Source organism: Pecten maximus, chromosome 5, assembly GCF_902652985.1.
Source record: "Pecten maximus chromosome 5, xPecMax1.1, whole genome shotgun sequence".
Lineage (NCBI taxonomy): Eukaryota > Metazoa > Mollusca > Bivalvia > Pectinida > Pectinidae > Pecten > Pecten maximus.
Window position 1 is genome coordinate 1,291,180 of NC_047019.1, and position 16,446 is coordinate 1,307,625.

General features: G+C 37.6%; 1 protein-coding gene across 1 annotated transcript; it reads left to right on the top strand.

Annotated features, from left to right (window-relative positions):
• Positions 1 to 478: 478 nt before the first annotated feature.
• On the top strand, positions 479 to 14,507 carry LOC117326795. The gene is made up of 15 exons (XM_033883520.1): positions 479 to 581; positions 1,123 to 1,163; positions 1,312 to 1,378; positions 1,720 to 1,757; positions 2,015 to 2,087; positions 3,336 to 3,367; positions 5,983 to 6,055; positions 9,016 to 9,050; positions 9,269 to 9,341; positions 9,992 to 10,023; positions 10,384 to 10,426; positions 10,662 to 11,498; positions 11,816 to 11,968; positions 12,174 to 12,216; positions 12,744 to 14,507. Exons 1-15 carry the CDS (start codon positions 545 to 547, stop codon positions 12,811 to 12,813), a joined length of 1,647 nt encoding a protein of 548 aa, XP_033739411.1. The 5' UTR covers positions 479 to 544; the 3' UTR covers positions 12,814 to 14,507.
• The last annotated feature ends 1,939 nt before the right edge of the window (positions 14,508 to 16,446 follow it).

Consider the following 16,446-nt stretch of genomic DNA (forward strand, 5'->3'; position numbering starts at 1 on the left):
ATACTAGGTAAGTCAGCAGCTGGATTCCATTGAAAAGATTTCGTCAAAAACACCGTAAATGATGTCACAGACGTTTATTTATGCAGAATTCTTTCTCGCGACAATAAGAACCATTTTATTGAAAAGTGTCACAATTTGGGTACCCTGACCTTAGAATTTTCGTTAATATGTCCGTTAGTCTCTGTTGCTTTTATTTGTATTGATGGGAACTATGAGCGAGTCAAATTCATTTCTAATAAATCAACCGACCGACATTTAAATTTTAACGTCAAGTTCCTGATAAAATAGTAACCCGAATCAAAGACGAATGGGTTAGTATTTATAGAAAAACATAGTCCCTACTTCTATTGACACATCTCTCAATCGAACAAGATGCAGACGTCTGAGCCCGAATCAAACGGGACCCGAAGCGAACTCGCCCGTTAGTCACGTGACTATATTGTTCAAGATCACGTGAGTTTTTGCGGCGCTTAGTTACGAAGTTGGTTCCCGTAACATGTCTAAGATGGTGCGATGATTGCTCACGATATGTGTAGACTCTGATATGCTTGAAGCTCCGAGCATCTTGTCCTTTACGGACGGTAAGTCGCTTATGTTGTATTACATCTACAATCGGACATGATACAGAAATATAATTCAAATATTGTGTTAAGTTATTCCAAGATTCACATGGTGGCACTTGACGTTTGGATATCAACCTTATGTTGCAGAATGTGTTGCGTATTTACACACATCCTATATCCTGTATTGTATCCTTGTTTCAAACTAAAATTCAGTGTAAACTCCTTTGTTTTGGTTAGGCCTACAGTACATATTTGTATCTGAATCGGAATCTTTTAGTGTATTCCAAGAATGTAGACTAGCCCTTATTGAGCATATGATTAAACTCTCCTCCCCATCTCATCATCTTCTGAATAATCCGAAGGGTTATGGTGTTAATGTCGCATTTCGAGCTGTCTTGTGGCGATCTAACTGCAAAACAAAATCGTTCGGCAATTCGGACAATCTCTGTAATTGTATCACAGGGGCTTGTCACAATCTATTTGTCATATGTGCTGGTTGCTGTAGGTCTGTAACACAATTTGTTGTTAGTTTTATCCATTTCCGTTATTTTAATTCCAGATCCAGTGAAGGTTACGAGGAGAGAAAATAATTATACCAGGGTAAATATTCAGATTTTCATTTTGTCATTGCCATTGACAGAAATTATTTATCAAAAATATATCATACATTTGCTACACAACTTATACATTGAATCTGTGTGTATGAAGTTGATTTATTGACTAAACTAATGTCCTATTTATAATGTAGGCATATGTCCCTTCTCAAGAAATCGAAGCAGATCTGAAAAGGATTTCAGGAAAATTAAACGAGTGTTGTAAGTACAATATGCACTGAATTACCCTACGAACTGGCCTACTTCTAAAAAGTTCTGACCTCCTTCAACATTAATAAGATTACACAGATATATTGAAATCAATTTTAATCAAAATAGTTGTAAAAACTTACACAATTGTACTAACGTCTGTAAGTCAAATGATATTTAATATTCAGAAAGCAATTTAAATCATGTTTATAAGATACTGTTATTATTAAAAAGGAATTTCATCATGTAATATAATCTAACTGATCAGTTTATCATCAATGTCAATCACTGATGTATTTTCGATATTTCAGTTTCGGTATGATATGTTAATTATCTGCTTTCTTTCTGTGTAGTGTATGATAGTTACAGAAGAGATATTGACACTCTCAAGGTAAGATTTTTTTTTGTAAATTGTTTTAAACTTAAATTCAATGTTAAATGATCATGGAGATTTAGGAAGTTAATTTAACAGATACTGAGTGTTATCAATGAAAAGACATTTTAACTATGACCTCATTAGTTTTTACTGCCATCTGATCATATTCTTTCTTTCATGCTTTTAAATCTTCATTTTTAAACCATCTGTATTTGTATAATTATGATACAGTAATACATACATGTGATTAATCCAGTTTCATTCTGTTTCAGCCAAATGTCGACATTGACAATGAAATGGCATTATTGATAGCAGCCGAGGAGGATGTACAACAGTCCAGGCGAAGTAAGTTAAAACTGTACAGGTTAAACTGAAACAGTTGATCTCAACTAGTATACATACTGTAATTAATTTGTATATTGAGATCTGTGTTTATACATTAATCCTACATTTAAGTTGTTTACAGGAAAGCAAATACGTGTTTATTCTAATTAATTACAGGATGAATTCAACACAAATAATAATTAATAAGTAATAGAGACAAGTTATTGGCCGTTATGGACTTCTTGTGGTACACTGTATATTAATAAGTAATAAAGACAAGTTATTGGCCGTTATGGACTTCTCGTGGTACACTGTATATTAATAAGTAATAAAGACAAGTTATTGGCCGTTATGGACTTCTCGTGGTACACTGTATATTAATAAGTAATAAAGACAAGTTATTGGCCCTTATGGACTTCTCGTGGTACACTGTATATTAATAAGTAATAAAGACAAGTTATTGGCCCTTATGGACTTCTCGTGGTACACTGTATATTAATAAGTAATAAAGACAAGTTATTGGCCGTTATGGACTTCTCGTGGTACACTGTATATTAATAGTAATAAAGACAAGTTATTGGCCCTTATGGACTTCTCGTGGTACACTGTATATTAATAAGTAATAAAGACAAGTTATTGGCCGTTATGGACTTCTCGTGGTACACTGTATATTAATAAGTAATAAAGACAAGTTATTGGCCGTTATGGACTTCTCGTGGTACACTGTATATTAATAAGTAATAAAGACAAGTTATTGGCCCTTATGGACTTCTCGTGGTACACTGTATATTAATAAGTAATAAAGACAAGTTATTGGCCCTTATGGACTTCTCGTGGTACACTGTATATTAATAAGTAATAAAGACAAGTTATTGGCCGTTATGGACTTCTCGTGGTACACTGTATATTAATAAGTAATAAAGACAAGTTATTGGCCCTTATGGACTTCTCGTGGTACACTGTATATTAATAAGTAATAAAGACAAGTTATTGGCCCTTATGGACTTCTCGTGGTACACTGTATATTAATAAGTAATAAAGACAAGTTATTGGCCGTTATGGACTTCTCGTGGTACACTGTATATTAATAAGTAATAAAGACAAGTTATTGGCCGTTATGGACTTCTCGTGGTACACTGTATATTAATAAGTAATAAAGACAAGTTATTGGCCGTTATGGACTTCTCGTGGTACACTGTATATTAATAAGTAATAAAGACAAGTTATTGGCCGTTATGGACTTGATATATCATTTCTGTTATTTTGTAGGCCTCAGAAGAAGAGCACGAAAGATTTGCCCGGTAAGTATAAAATTGATTTAGCTCTCCTCATTTCTCCCCTTTCCCTCTCATTCCATACATTAGCCCACACCCTACTAATCTCCCACTCTTGTCATTCTCCCCTTTCCCCCTCATTCCCATCATTAGCCCACACCCTATCAATCTCCCACTTCCATCATTCTCCCCTTTCCCTCTCATTCCATACATTAGCCCACACCCTACTAATCTCCCACTCCTGTCATTCTCCCCTTTCCCTCTCACTCCCATCATTAGACCACACCCCTTATAATCTCCCACTTCCATCCTTCTCCCCTTTCCCTCTCATTCTCATGATAAGCCCACACCCTTTAGAATCTCCCATTTCCATCATTCTCACCTTTCCCTCTCAATTACATCATTAGCCCACACCCCTACTAATCTCCCACTCCTGTCATTCTCCCCTTTCCCTTTCCCTCCCATTCCCATCATTAGCCCACACCCTACTAATCTCCCACTCCAACCATTCTCCCCTTTCCCTCTCATTCTCATTATATCTAAAGACTGAGAGTTTTACATCCAATGACCGAGAGTTTTACACCCAATGACCGAGAGTTTTACACCCAATGACCCAGAGTTTTACACCCAATGACCCAGAGTTTTACATCCAATGGCCCAGAGTTCTTTCACCCAATGACCTAGAGTTTTACATCCAATGACCCAGAGTTTTACACCCAATGACCCAGAGTTTTACATCCAATGACCCAGAGTTTTACATCCAATGACCCAGAGTTTTACACCCAATGACCCAGAGTTTTACACCCAATGACCCAGAGTTTTATATCCAATGACCCAGAGTTTTACATCCAATGACCCAGAGTTTTACATCCAATGACCAGAGTTTTACATCCAATGACCCAGAGTTTTATATCCAATGACCCAGAGTTTTACATCCAATGACCAGAGTTTTACATCCAATGACCCAGAGTTTTACATCCAATGACCCAGAGTTTTACACCCAATGACCCAGAGTTTTATATCCAATGACCCAGAGTTTTATATCCAATGACCCAGAGTTTTACACCCTATGACCCAGAGTTTTACACCCAATGACCCAGAGTTTTACACCCAATGACCCAGAGTTTGATATCCAATGACCAGAGTTTTACATCCAATGACCCAGAGTTTTACACCCAATGACCCAGAGTTTTACATCCAATGACCCAGAGTTTTACATCCAATGACCCAGAGTTTTACATCCAATGACCCAGAGTTTTACATCCAATGACCCAGAGTTTTACACCCAATGACCCAGAGTTTTACATCCAATGACCCAGAGTTTACACCCAATGACCCAGAGTTTTACATCCAATGACCCAGAGTTTTACACCCAATGACCCAGGGTTTTACACCCAATGACCCAGAGTTTTACATCCAATGACCCAGAGTTTTACACCCAATGACCCAGAGTTTTACACCCAATGACCCAGGGTTTTACACCCAATGACCCAGAGTTTTACACCCAATGACCCAGGGTTTTACACCCAATGACCCAGAGTTTTACATCCAATGACCCAGAGTTTTACACCCAATGACCCAGAGTTTTATATCCAATGACCAGAGTTTTACACCCAATGACCCAGAGTTTTACATCTAATGACCCAGAGTTTTACACCCTATGACCCAGAGTTTTACATCCAATGACCCAGAGTTTTACACCCTATGACCCAGAGTTTTACACCCAATGACCCAGGGTTTTACACCCTATGACCCAGAGTTTTACATCCAATGACCCAGAGTTTTACATCCAATGACCAGAGCTTTACACCCAATGACCCAGGGTTTTACACCCAATGACCCAGAGTTTTACATCCAATGACCAAGAGTTTTACATCCAATGACCCAGGGTTTTACACCCTATGACCCAGAGTTTTACATCCAATGACCCAGAGTTTTACATCCAATGACCAGAGCTTTACACCCAATGACCCAGGGTTTTACACCCAATGACCCAGAGTTTTACATCCAATGACCAAGAGTTTTACACCCAATGACCCAGAGTTTTACATCTAATGACCCAGAGTTTTACACCCAATGACCCAGAGTTTTACATCCAATGACCAGAGTTTTACACCCAATGACCAAGAGTTTTACACCCAATGACCCAGAGTTTTACATCCAATGACCCAGAGTTTTATATCCAATGACCCAGAGTTTTATACCCAATGACCCAGAGTTTTACACCCAATGACCCAGAGTTTTACATCTAATGACCCAGAGTTTTACACCCAATGACCCAGAGTTTTACATCCAATGACCAGAGTTTTACACCCAATGACCAAGAGTTTTACACCCAATGACCCAGAGTTTTACATCTAATGACCCAGAGTTTTACACCCAATGACCAAGAGTTTTACACCCAATGACCCAGAGTTTTACATCCAATGACCCAGAGTTTTACACCCAATGACCCAGAGTTTTACACCCAATGACCCAGAGTTTTACATCCAATGACCCAGAGTTTTATATCCAATGACCCAGAGTTTTACACCCAATGGCCCAGAGTTTTACATTAAATGACCAGAGTTTTACATCCAATGACCCATAGTTAAAAAAACCTCTGGTTTGAATTAATTTATTCACTTTATTTCAATTTCTAGTCAAATGGCCCTACTCAAGAAGAAGAACAGGAATTAAAAACATTGAACAAAATGTCTGTCAGAAAGATGTACGGTAAGTTTACAATAATGTTGCATTTAAATACTACTTTTATGAAAAAGAATTTTTTGAAGATATCAGCTTGCTTCTTTAGTTGTTATTAATAAAAAAACTAACCCCTCCCCCAAAAAAACCAAAAAACAAAACACAACAAAACAAACCCAAAAAACAACTGAATGGTGATGACATATTGAATAACATAATAGAATTGTATACCTGTAAACCAACTGAACTCAAACAAGCATAACATTTGAAATTATGCACATATTGAATGTTTTTATACGCCCGACGAAAAACGGGACATATTATGTTATCATGTTGGCTGGCCGGGCACATATTGTGTCCGGACCATAACTCCAATACTACTCGACCCAGGCTCTCCATACTTGACACAAATATACATCTTGATGAGCCGGAGTGTCGCATACCAAAACCATGCCTCTTACCCCCGTATTTGCAGAGTTATTCCCCTTTGATGATTTTACTTGTCCGGACCATAACTCCAATACTACCCGAACCAGGCTCTCCATACTTGACACAAATATACATCTTGATGAGCTGGAGTGTCGCATACCAAAAATTATTGTGGTTTTTAGCTCACCTGGTCCGAAGGACCAAGGTGAGCTTATGCCATACCGTGGCGTCCGTCGTGTCGTCTGTCGTCCGTCCGTCGTCTGTCTGTCCGTCAACAATTGACTTCTTCTTCATAACCACTGATCAGAATTTGACCAAATTTGGTCAGAAGCATCCCTATGGGTAGGGGACTCAAACTTGTACAAATGATGGGGCTGACCCCCCAGGGGCCTGAAGGGCGGGGCCAAAAGGGGTCAATTTGGCTATATTGATATAAACAACTTCTTCTCTGAAACCGAGCAAAGGATATTGCTCCTATTTGCCCGGAAGCATCACTATGAGGTGGGGACTCAAAATTATACAAATGGTGGTGCTGACCCCCTAGGGGCCTGAGGGGCGGGGCATAAATGGGTCAATATAGCTATATTGATATTAACGACTTCTTCTCTGGAACCGAGCAATGGATATCACTCATATTTGCCTGGCAGCATCACTTTGGGGTGGGGATTCAAAATTGTACAAATGATGGGACTGACCCCCTAGGGGCCTGAGGGGCGGGGCCAAAATGGGTCAATATAGCTATATTGATAATACCGACTTCTTCTCTGAAACTGAGCAATAGATATCACTCATATTTGCCTGGTAGCATTACTTTGGGGTTGGGATTCAAAATTGTACAAATGATGGGGCTGACCCCCAGGGGCCTGAAGGGCGGGGCCAAATGTGTTCAATAGGGCTATATTGATATAAACAACTTCTCTGAAACCGAGCAAAGGATATTGCTCCTATTTGCCTGGAAGCATCACTATGAGGTGGGGATTCAAAATTGTACAAATGATGGGACTGACCCCTAGGGGCCTGAGGGGCGGGGCCAAAATGGGTCAATATAGCTATATTGATAATACGGACTTCTTCTCTGAAACCGAGCAATGGATATCGCTCATATTTGCCTGGTAGCATTACTTTGGGCTGGGGATTCAAAATTGTACAAATGGTGTGGCTGACCCCTGGGGGGGCCTGAGGGGCGGGACCAAGAGGGGGTCAATTTAGCTAAATTGATATGAACAACTTCTCTGAAACTAAGCAATATATATTGCTCAATTTTGACTGTGAGAATCGCTTTGGGGTAGGGATTCAAAATTGTACAAATGGTGGGTCTACCTCCCTGGGGGCTGAGGGGCGGGACCAAAAGGGGTCAATTCGGCTAAATTGATATAAACAACTTCTTCTCTGAAACTAAGCAAAGGATATCACTCATATTTGTCTGGTAGCAACCCCCTAGGGTAGGGATTCAAAATTGTACAAATGACAGGGCTGACCCTAGGGGACCTAAGAGGCGGGGCCAAAAGGGGTTATTTTGGCAGAATTGATATAAACAACTTTTTCTCTGAAACTAAGCAAAGGATATCTTTAATATGTGACTGGTAGCATTCACTTGGGTTAAGGATTCAAAATTGTACAAATGATGGGGCCGACCCCTTGGAGGCTGAGGGGCTGGGCCAAAAGGGGTCAATTTGGCTAAATTGATATGAACAACTTCTCTGAAACAGCTCATATTTGACTATTAGCATCCTATTGGGGTAGGGATTCAAAATTGTATAAAGGAAGGAGCTGACTCCCCAGGGGGCAGAGGGCAGGGTCAAAAGTGGTCAATTGGTCTAAACAAGATCTTCTCTGAAACTAAGTAATGGATATCACTCACATTTGTGTGGTAGCATCCCTATGGGGTCGCGCCAAATATCAATTTCATTTCATGGATTAATGCACCTTTTGGCATTTTTAGTATTAAAATAAAACCAATGTACATGTACCCATATAAAATGCTTATGATATATATTGACATAGCAATACCAGCGACAAATATACATCATTCTTGTTTCATATCTCATGAAACCAGGTGAGCGATACAGGCCCTCTGGGCCTCTTGTTTTAAAAATTTAGGCATATTATGGACTTTACTGTTTTTCCAATATTCTTGAGTTAATGTTTTGGTTAAAATTTTGTAATTGCTCACCATTCACTTAATAACGGTATTAGGAGGCGATTCTTTGCAAAGAGGTTCTTTTAATGTATATATTCTGTATATAAACATGTGAACTAATTTTTGTGTTGTTCTGTCTAAACCAAGGTTTCCCATATTTGCAACATATATACATCTCATGCCCTTCAGTTTCGACTACACACCATTATGTGTATCAATATCTCCTTCCAACTTTCCAACAATGATACTTCATTTTAAAGCATTATAACCTGTGAAACTACCCCCTTCCAAGTGTCAAATATTGCAGCGGGCATATGTTGTGGCCCTCCAACGGGCCCTTGTTTGAAATATAATCATGAAGTCCACTCTTTATTGTATATTTGTTTGAAGGTGTTGTAAATATACATTATTTTCTTTTCAGAATTAGACGATTTCAAGCGAGATTTTGATACAAAGGTAAAAAAAAGAAAAATTGATACCAAAGATGAAATTAAATGTTGATAGATTTTATACATCTGCCAACATAAAGATCTACTGTAAATTCCAACAGGTCATATATAAAAAACTAAACATAAGTTTTTAGGGGTTTTTTTGTCAGAAAAATCTATGATAATTTTATTGAAGCCTTTCCTTGTTGCTTGAATACAGGAAAATTTATGTAAATCTTATTGCAGCCTTTTGTTGCTACTGAAATGGTGGATTTGAGTTTTGAGAGGATTGTAGACAACATTCGCAGGAGGCAGCAGGGTAAGTTTTCTTATCCTTATTATCTCCCCTGATCAGTGTCAGACTTAGATCCTGATTATCTCCCGTGATCAGTGTCTGACTTAGATCCTGGTTATCTCCCCTGATCAGTGTCTGACTTAGATCCTGGTTATCTCCCCTGATCAGTGTCAGACTTAGATCCTGATTATCTCCCCTGATCAGTGTCAGACTTAGATCCTGATTATCTCCCCTGATCAGTGTCTGACTTAGATCCTGATTATCTCCCCTGATCAGTGTTAGACTTAGATCCTGGTTATCTCCCCTGATCAGTGTCTGACTTAGATCCTGGTTATCTCCCCTGATCAGTGTTGACCTTAGATCCTGGTTATGTCCCCTTATCAGTGTCTGAGTTTGATCCTGGTTATCTCCCCTGATCAGTGTCAGAGTAAGATCCTGGTTATCTCCCCTGATCAGTGTCTGACTTAGATCCTGGTTATCTCCCCTGATCAGTGTCGACCTTAGATCCTGGTTATCTCACCTGATCAGTGTCAGAGTTATTATATTAAAGCTGAAAGCAGAAACAGAAATTAGGCCCAAGTAGTCGTGCTTCAAATTTCACTCTTCTGAATTATTTATAGTGCCTTGCTAAAGTCCTGTACCATATATTTAAAAGGAGTTTTCTGTCATTATAGCTCTCCAGAATCTCCGCAGGGAAATCTATGAGGCAAGTATAATTTTACAAGTAATAGAGATTTATGAAGTTAAGATTGACATCATATTCAACATTTTACAAGAAAAACACTGACACATACATGTATAAAGTGAATGATAAATTTTTTAAAAATTTGTAATGACTTCAGTACAGCAGAGAACTGAAGCGGGTGCTATTACGTCACACAGTATGATGTAATAGCACAACATAAGCTGTTTGCGTTGTCCACGTGACTACTATCATTGAACCAGTTAGTACAGGTATACATTGATTATTATCAGTCGGATTTGTTGTTTTATAAAACTTCCAATATCAGAAAATAAGCGTGATTCTAATAATTATGACACGTGATCATGTTTTATTCTGTTGTAGGATTCCGTACTCAGAGTCGCAGGGTACTACAAGAAGGCCACAGGTATTATTATTATTAATTTTTTGAAATAATATTGCCTTTATTATATTGGTGTGATTTATACATGGACATAACATGCCTTAAATTCAGTATCTAAGCAGTTTAAATATTGTTGAAATATAAAATAAATTAAAATTAGTCAGATCTTCAAAAGAGATCTACATTAGGCTTAGCCTGTTGATCCTATCTAATTTGTTGGAATGAAATTGATGAAATAAATTGTTATGTTTTATTTTAGTGCAAAACAATGATGATACAGCAACTGAAGTAGTTAAATCATCCCAGACTGCAAAATTTAAGCGAGCATCTAATACTGCTGTGGAAAAATCCAATTACCAACCAAAGATTACCTTAGTGAAGTCTACACTTACATCAGAGACAAACATGGGAAAGTCGAGTCATGTGTCACAGACTGTCACCGTGGGAAAGTCCCATCATACACCCAGCAGCACAAGTGAAAGTGATACGGAGGGGGACGAGTCTTATGCTGCAGTTCAAGAGCGTTATCGGGCAGAAAAACTCAGACTAGAAAAGAATTTAAAGATTTTTAACAAACAGCTACAAGAGTTCATTGACTCTCGAACAAGCTCGACTGAGGTTCATGAAGTTGCTGTCAAGTCGAAGAAGAGACATCACACTGGTGCTAAAAAGTCTGAAACAAAAACAGCCAAAGCCAAAGTCAACACTGTCAAAGTGGCCAAATCAGACGCGAAAATAGCTAAAGCCAAAGTTGTAAAAGCAGCTGAATCCGATTCCAAAATGATCAAGTCTGAGGCAAAAGCAGATAAAGCCAGAGTCAAAACTGTGAAAGCGACCAAATCAGATGCCAACATGGCCAAAGTCGATATCAGAGCTGCAAAACTGGTCAGAACAGGCAAACCGGATGTGATCACTGTAAAAACTGCAGAACCAGATTTGATTGCTGTGAAAACTGCAGATCTAGATGTGAAGGATGATGAGGAGGAGAGAGAATCTCAGGTTGTGGATGGAGGCTGGACAAAAAGGAAACCCTTCCGACTTTCTATGGCAGACATTCAAGCTTACGTTGATTCATGTGACCCTGAGCGGGCAGGAAGTAAGTTATAGGAGACGTTATAATACATTGATGTCTCATTAGATTTATATGTTCGCCACAATTATGATGGATAGACAAGAGAGTTTTCTGTGAGGAATATCTCCCCTATCACTGGGAGATTTGTAATTCAATCTAGCCTTTAATTATTTGTCAGAAGGACCTATTGAAATACTAAAACTTTTATGGAAATTCAAATTACATGGCATTTTAAGGGGAACAACTCTCCCACATTATTCATGTCTTATTATCTGTCAACCAAGTTTTAACTACACCAGTATAAAAATCATTGGTAGTCTAATTAATATTTTCCTTCGTAGAACGAAGACGAAAAAAAAGGAAGAAGGGGGGCAATAGAAGCAGCATTACAGAACTTCCACTGAGAGAGGAGGACAGTGACATCATCATCATGGACAAAGTCCAGGGACTTGGGGTGCTGCCAAAACTCAACCCAATGCCTGTATACACTGACAGTAAGTTTGGGAGTTTATGACTATTTGTAAGGTGACACTTATAACAAATGATGAATATTCATGAGCATTATTTGTGCATTATCCTTGGAACAACACATAATTAAATTGAACATTGAATATTGTCAGTGGACTTCTACACTAAAATATCATATGTTTGAAAATACCTACTAGGTAACTTATAATTATTTCATTTATTCATTTTCAGATTTTCAAGCAAGTTGTGTTTTAACCCATCTGTTTTCAAGCAGGTATGTAACTTTGGACAGAACATACTGGGGCCCAACCTGTTATCATTAACGACCAGTAACCACGAATGATGTGTTTAAGATACCAGTACAGATCAACAAGACTGACCACAATGCCTAGCATGTAGTCTTGATGTTTGTGTCAGGTTCACGGTTTCCTCATCAAGGATGACAGACATCCCATGGAAATTAATTTAGATTGATTATCTATGTGGATACTGGTCTTTCATGGTTGTGATTGGACCCCGCTACAAATGTTTTATTATATATCATAACTACTTACATGAATTTTATATCACACAACACTTACAACTACATTTCTAACATTATCTTGTGGAATAACAAGTATTTGTTGACAGCTATCTCTAGTATTTGAATAAAATAATTGTTAATGAAAGAAAATTATTTTGGAGGGTAAATATCTCAGAAAACACTTCATCATTTGCAACCAACAAGTCTCCCCTCAAACAGAATGTTTGATTGCTTGCTGAAATATAAATGACAATTTTATGTCTATGTTTTTATTACAGAGACAACTTCGATGAAGATTTTGAGGAAGACTACATTATACCAACATATGAAAGCGAACAAAAGTTTTAAATTCTATATAATTTCAATTTTAAAAAGTCATACTTGGCAACTCTCAATTTTTTCAATTATTTTTTTTGCATTAATTGTTACTGTTCAGATTTTTTTTTAATAATTCAATTGATTTGCAAGAAAAAGCAGTTTTAATAAGTGAAGTTTTTATGTTAGTGAGTTTGTCAAAAAGAATAATTATAAATGTACTTTTTGAGGCATGAGAATTGGAAGAAACTTTGATGAACATTTCTAAAAAGGAGGCATTTATAAAAATTATCAAAATACAGAATATTAACATTTTTATAAGATTATACAATGTCTATATCAATCATGATATTTAAGATTCAAAACATTTTGTTAAAATTTAATTTTTATTTACTTTCCACTGAGCTATGAGTATCCATTGAACCATCAATATCTATTGGTTTATAAACCTTTTTTGTACAATGTACCTCATTGTAAGTCAATAATTGGCATGATGCCTTGTCGGTCCATTATTGAGTGTACTAAGTGGAGTATTGTTGTATAGATCTATCTTTGTTATTGTATAACTTTTTCTTTTTTCTTTTTCTTTTTTTATGTACATTATATATGTATATCTCTTAGATTTTTTACAGAATTTATGCATTTAAAAATGTATATCAGAATTTTCTAGGAAACAGGAAGTACCTAGATTGTACTTACATTTATTTAATATGTATATCTCTTAGATTTTTTACAGAATTTATACATTTATAGCAGAAATTTCTAGGAAACAGGAAGTACCTGGATTGTACAGTTTGTTTTCCTGTGTTTCCGACATTTTTATATATACAATCTACACATATTTTACATATCTTGACTCAGTTTTAACAAAATGATTTAATATAAAGTTGATTTTAATATTGATTATTTGAGCTATAAAGTTAATGCTGATGACTGGTTAATAACACATAATTTATTTATTACTAATCAGTTATATCTAAAAAAGTAACCATTAGATAATTAAACCTGACCAGTAGTAGCCAGTCTGAAATTGACAATCTTTTGTTTATGTCATATAAGTTGTTGTGGATTATGCAGAATTGTTGGTCTAAATTTTGTACTTATATTGATCTATTACTTTTTGGTCTGTATTTCATGAAGAGACAGATCTGATTGGAATGCAGGCTAAATTTAAAGTTCATAACTTTAAATATCATCAAATTTTTGCCTTGAAGACAGATTCTATGGGACGGATTTCGGAGCTGACATTTTAAGACTGACCATCTATTAAATGAGAAGAAGGACTCTTAAGGTTAAAATTAAATGTAATAAAATAAATTCTAAAACAAGAGTCCGGTTATTTGGTTCTTTAATTTTTATGTCTAGATTATTTCTTTGATTTTAGCAATTTTGCATAATTCCAACACCACACTACATGGTATCAAGTTTAACCATGTACCAGTACGTTAATATGTACCAGGTCATCATCGGCCAGGTTTACAGTATATATTGTGTATACTTATTAGATCTATATAAACACTACAATAAAACTGTGATAAACTTTATATAGCAACTTTACTTTGGAATCACAATTAATTTACGTTAAAAATTGTGCATTATTCAAAAATGTGAGATTTATATACAAAATATTGATTTGTTGTATGTGAACACAAAGTTATGATAGGCGTTAGGTAAGAATATATTCTGCAAACAAATACATGTATCTAATACAACAATAAAGTTGTAAATATTGATTTAATTGTTTGTCTTTTATTCCTTTTGATATACATAAGAATTGTACCTGTTGCTTTAAGTGTTGCCCCTGTTAGGGTCAGTAAGACATTGTAAGTGACCTAGGGGTCAGACATAATAAGTGACCTAGAGGTCAGACATAATAAGTGACCTAGGGGTCAGACATAATACATGTAAGTGACCTAGGGGTGGGACATTATAGGTGATCTAGGGGTGGGACATTATAGGTGATCTAGGGGTGGGACATTATAGGTGATCTGGGGTGGGACATTAAAGGTGATATGGGGTGAGACATTATAGGTGATCTCGGGGTGAGACATTATAGGTGATCTAGGGGTGGGACATCATAGGTGATCTATGGGTGGGACATCATATGTGATCTAGGGTTAGGGCATCATAGGTGATCTAGGGTTGGAACATTATAGGTAATCTAGGGATGGGACATTAAAGGTGATTTGGGGTTGGGATATAATGAGTGACATAGGGGTGGGACATTATAGGCGGTCTAGGGGTGAGATGTTATAGGTGATCTAGGGGTGGGACATTATAGGTGATCTAGGGGTGGGACATTATAGGTAATCTAGGGATGGGACATCATAGGCGATCTAGGGGTGGGACATTATAGGTAATCTAGGGATGGGACATTAAAGGTGATCTGGGGTTGGGACATAATAAGTGACCTAGGGGTGGGACATTAAAGGTGATCTAGGGGTGGGACATTATAGGTGATCTAGGGGTGGGACATTGTAGGTGATGTAGGGGTGGGACATTGTAGGTGATGTAGGGGTGGGACATTTTATGTGATCTAGGGGTGGGACATTATAGGTGATCTAGGGTTTGGACATTGTAGGTGATCTAGGGGTGGGACATTATAGGTAATCTAGAGGTGGGACATTATAGGTGATGATGGCTGGGTTTAGCTTTATCGTCCGGATGATGATGGCTGGGTTTAGCTTTATCGTCCGGGTGATGATGGCTGGGTTTAGCTTTATCGTCCGGATGATGATGGCTGGGACTATCTTTATCGTCCGGATAATGATGGCTGGGTTAAGCTTTATCGTCCGGGTGATGATGGCTGGGTTTAGCTTTATCGTCCGGATGATGATGGCTGGGACTATCTTTATCGTCCGGATAATGATGGCTGGGTTAAGCTTTATTGTCCGGATGATGATGGCTGGGACTAGCTTGATCGTCCGGATGATGATGGCTGGGTTTAGCTTTATCATCCGGATGATGATGGCTGGGACTAGCTTTATCGCCCGGATGATGATTGCTGGGACTAGCTTTATCGTCCGGATGATGATGGCTGGGTTTAGCTTGATCGTCCGGATGATGATGGCTGGGTTTAGCTTCATCGTCCGGATGATGATGGCTGGGTCTAGTTTTATCGTCCGGATGATGATGGCTGGGACTAGTTTTATCGTCCGGATGATGATTGCTGGGACTTGCTTTATCGTCTGGATGATGATTGCCGGGACTAGTTTTATCGTCCGGATGATGATTGCTGGGACTAGCTTTTCCGTCCGAATGATGATTGCAGACTGCCCATCTCAGGACTAATGAATGCGTAGTTTATTTATTTCTAAGAAATTTTATCATGGTGATAAGACCCTGATTTTTTAAATTGAGCACCAACCATATATGTCTTTAAGTTGAACATACCAATTAATGTGTTGTTCTTTTCAACAAAAGAAATGTTAACAAGCTTGTTACTCAACAAGAGGACGTGAAAAGTACAGTAGAACAATAGGCCATTAATCCCAGCATGCTACAGGCCCAATATCAGTTCTCTTGGTCTCTAGGATATTGAGAAAAAGAATTAAATATTTTAGCCTATTTGGCCACAATGACCTTGAATAGATATCGATGGCATTCATTTGAACAAACTTGGTAGCCCCTTGTCCAAGAATGGTACGGTTTAATATCAGCTGCAGA

Bases quoted from the DNA above. Each gene is read 5' to 3' on its own strand.
- LOC117326795 (XM_033883520.1), top strand. From the start codon at position 545: ATGCTTGAAGCTCCGAGCATCTTGTCCTTTACGGACG. The intron at 2,088-3,335 runs GTAAGTTAAAAC...GTTATTTTGTAG, and splicing joins TGTACAACAGTCCAGGCGAA to GCCTCAGAAGAAGAGCACGA. The intron at 11,969-12,173 runs GTAAGTTTGGGA...ATTCATTTTCAG, and splicing joins AATGCCTGTATACACTGACA to ATTTTCAAGCAAGTTGTGTT.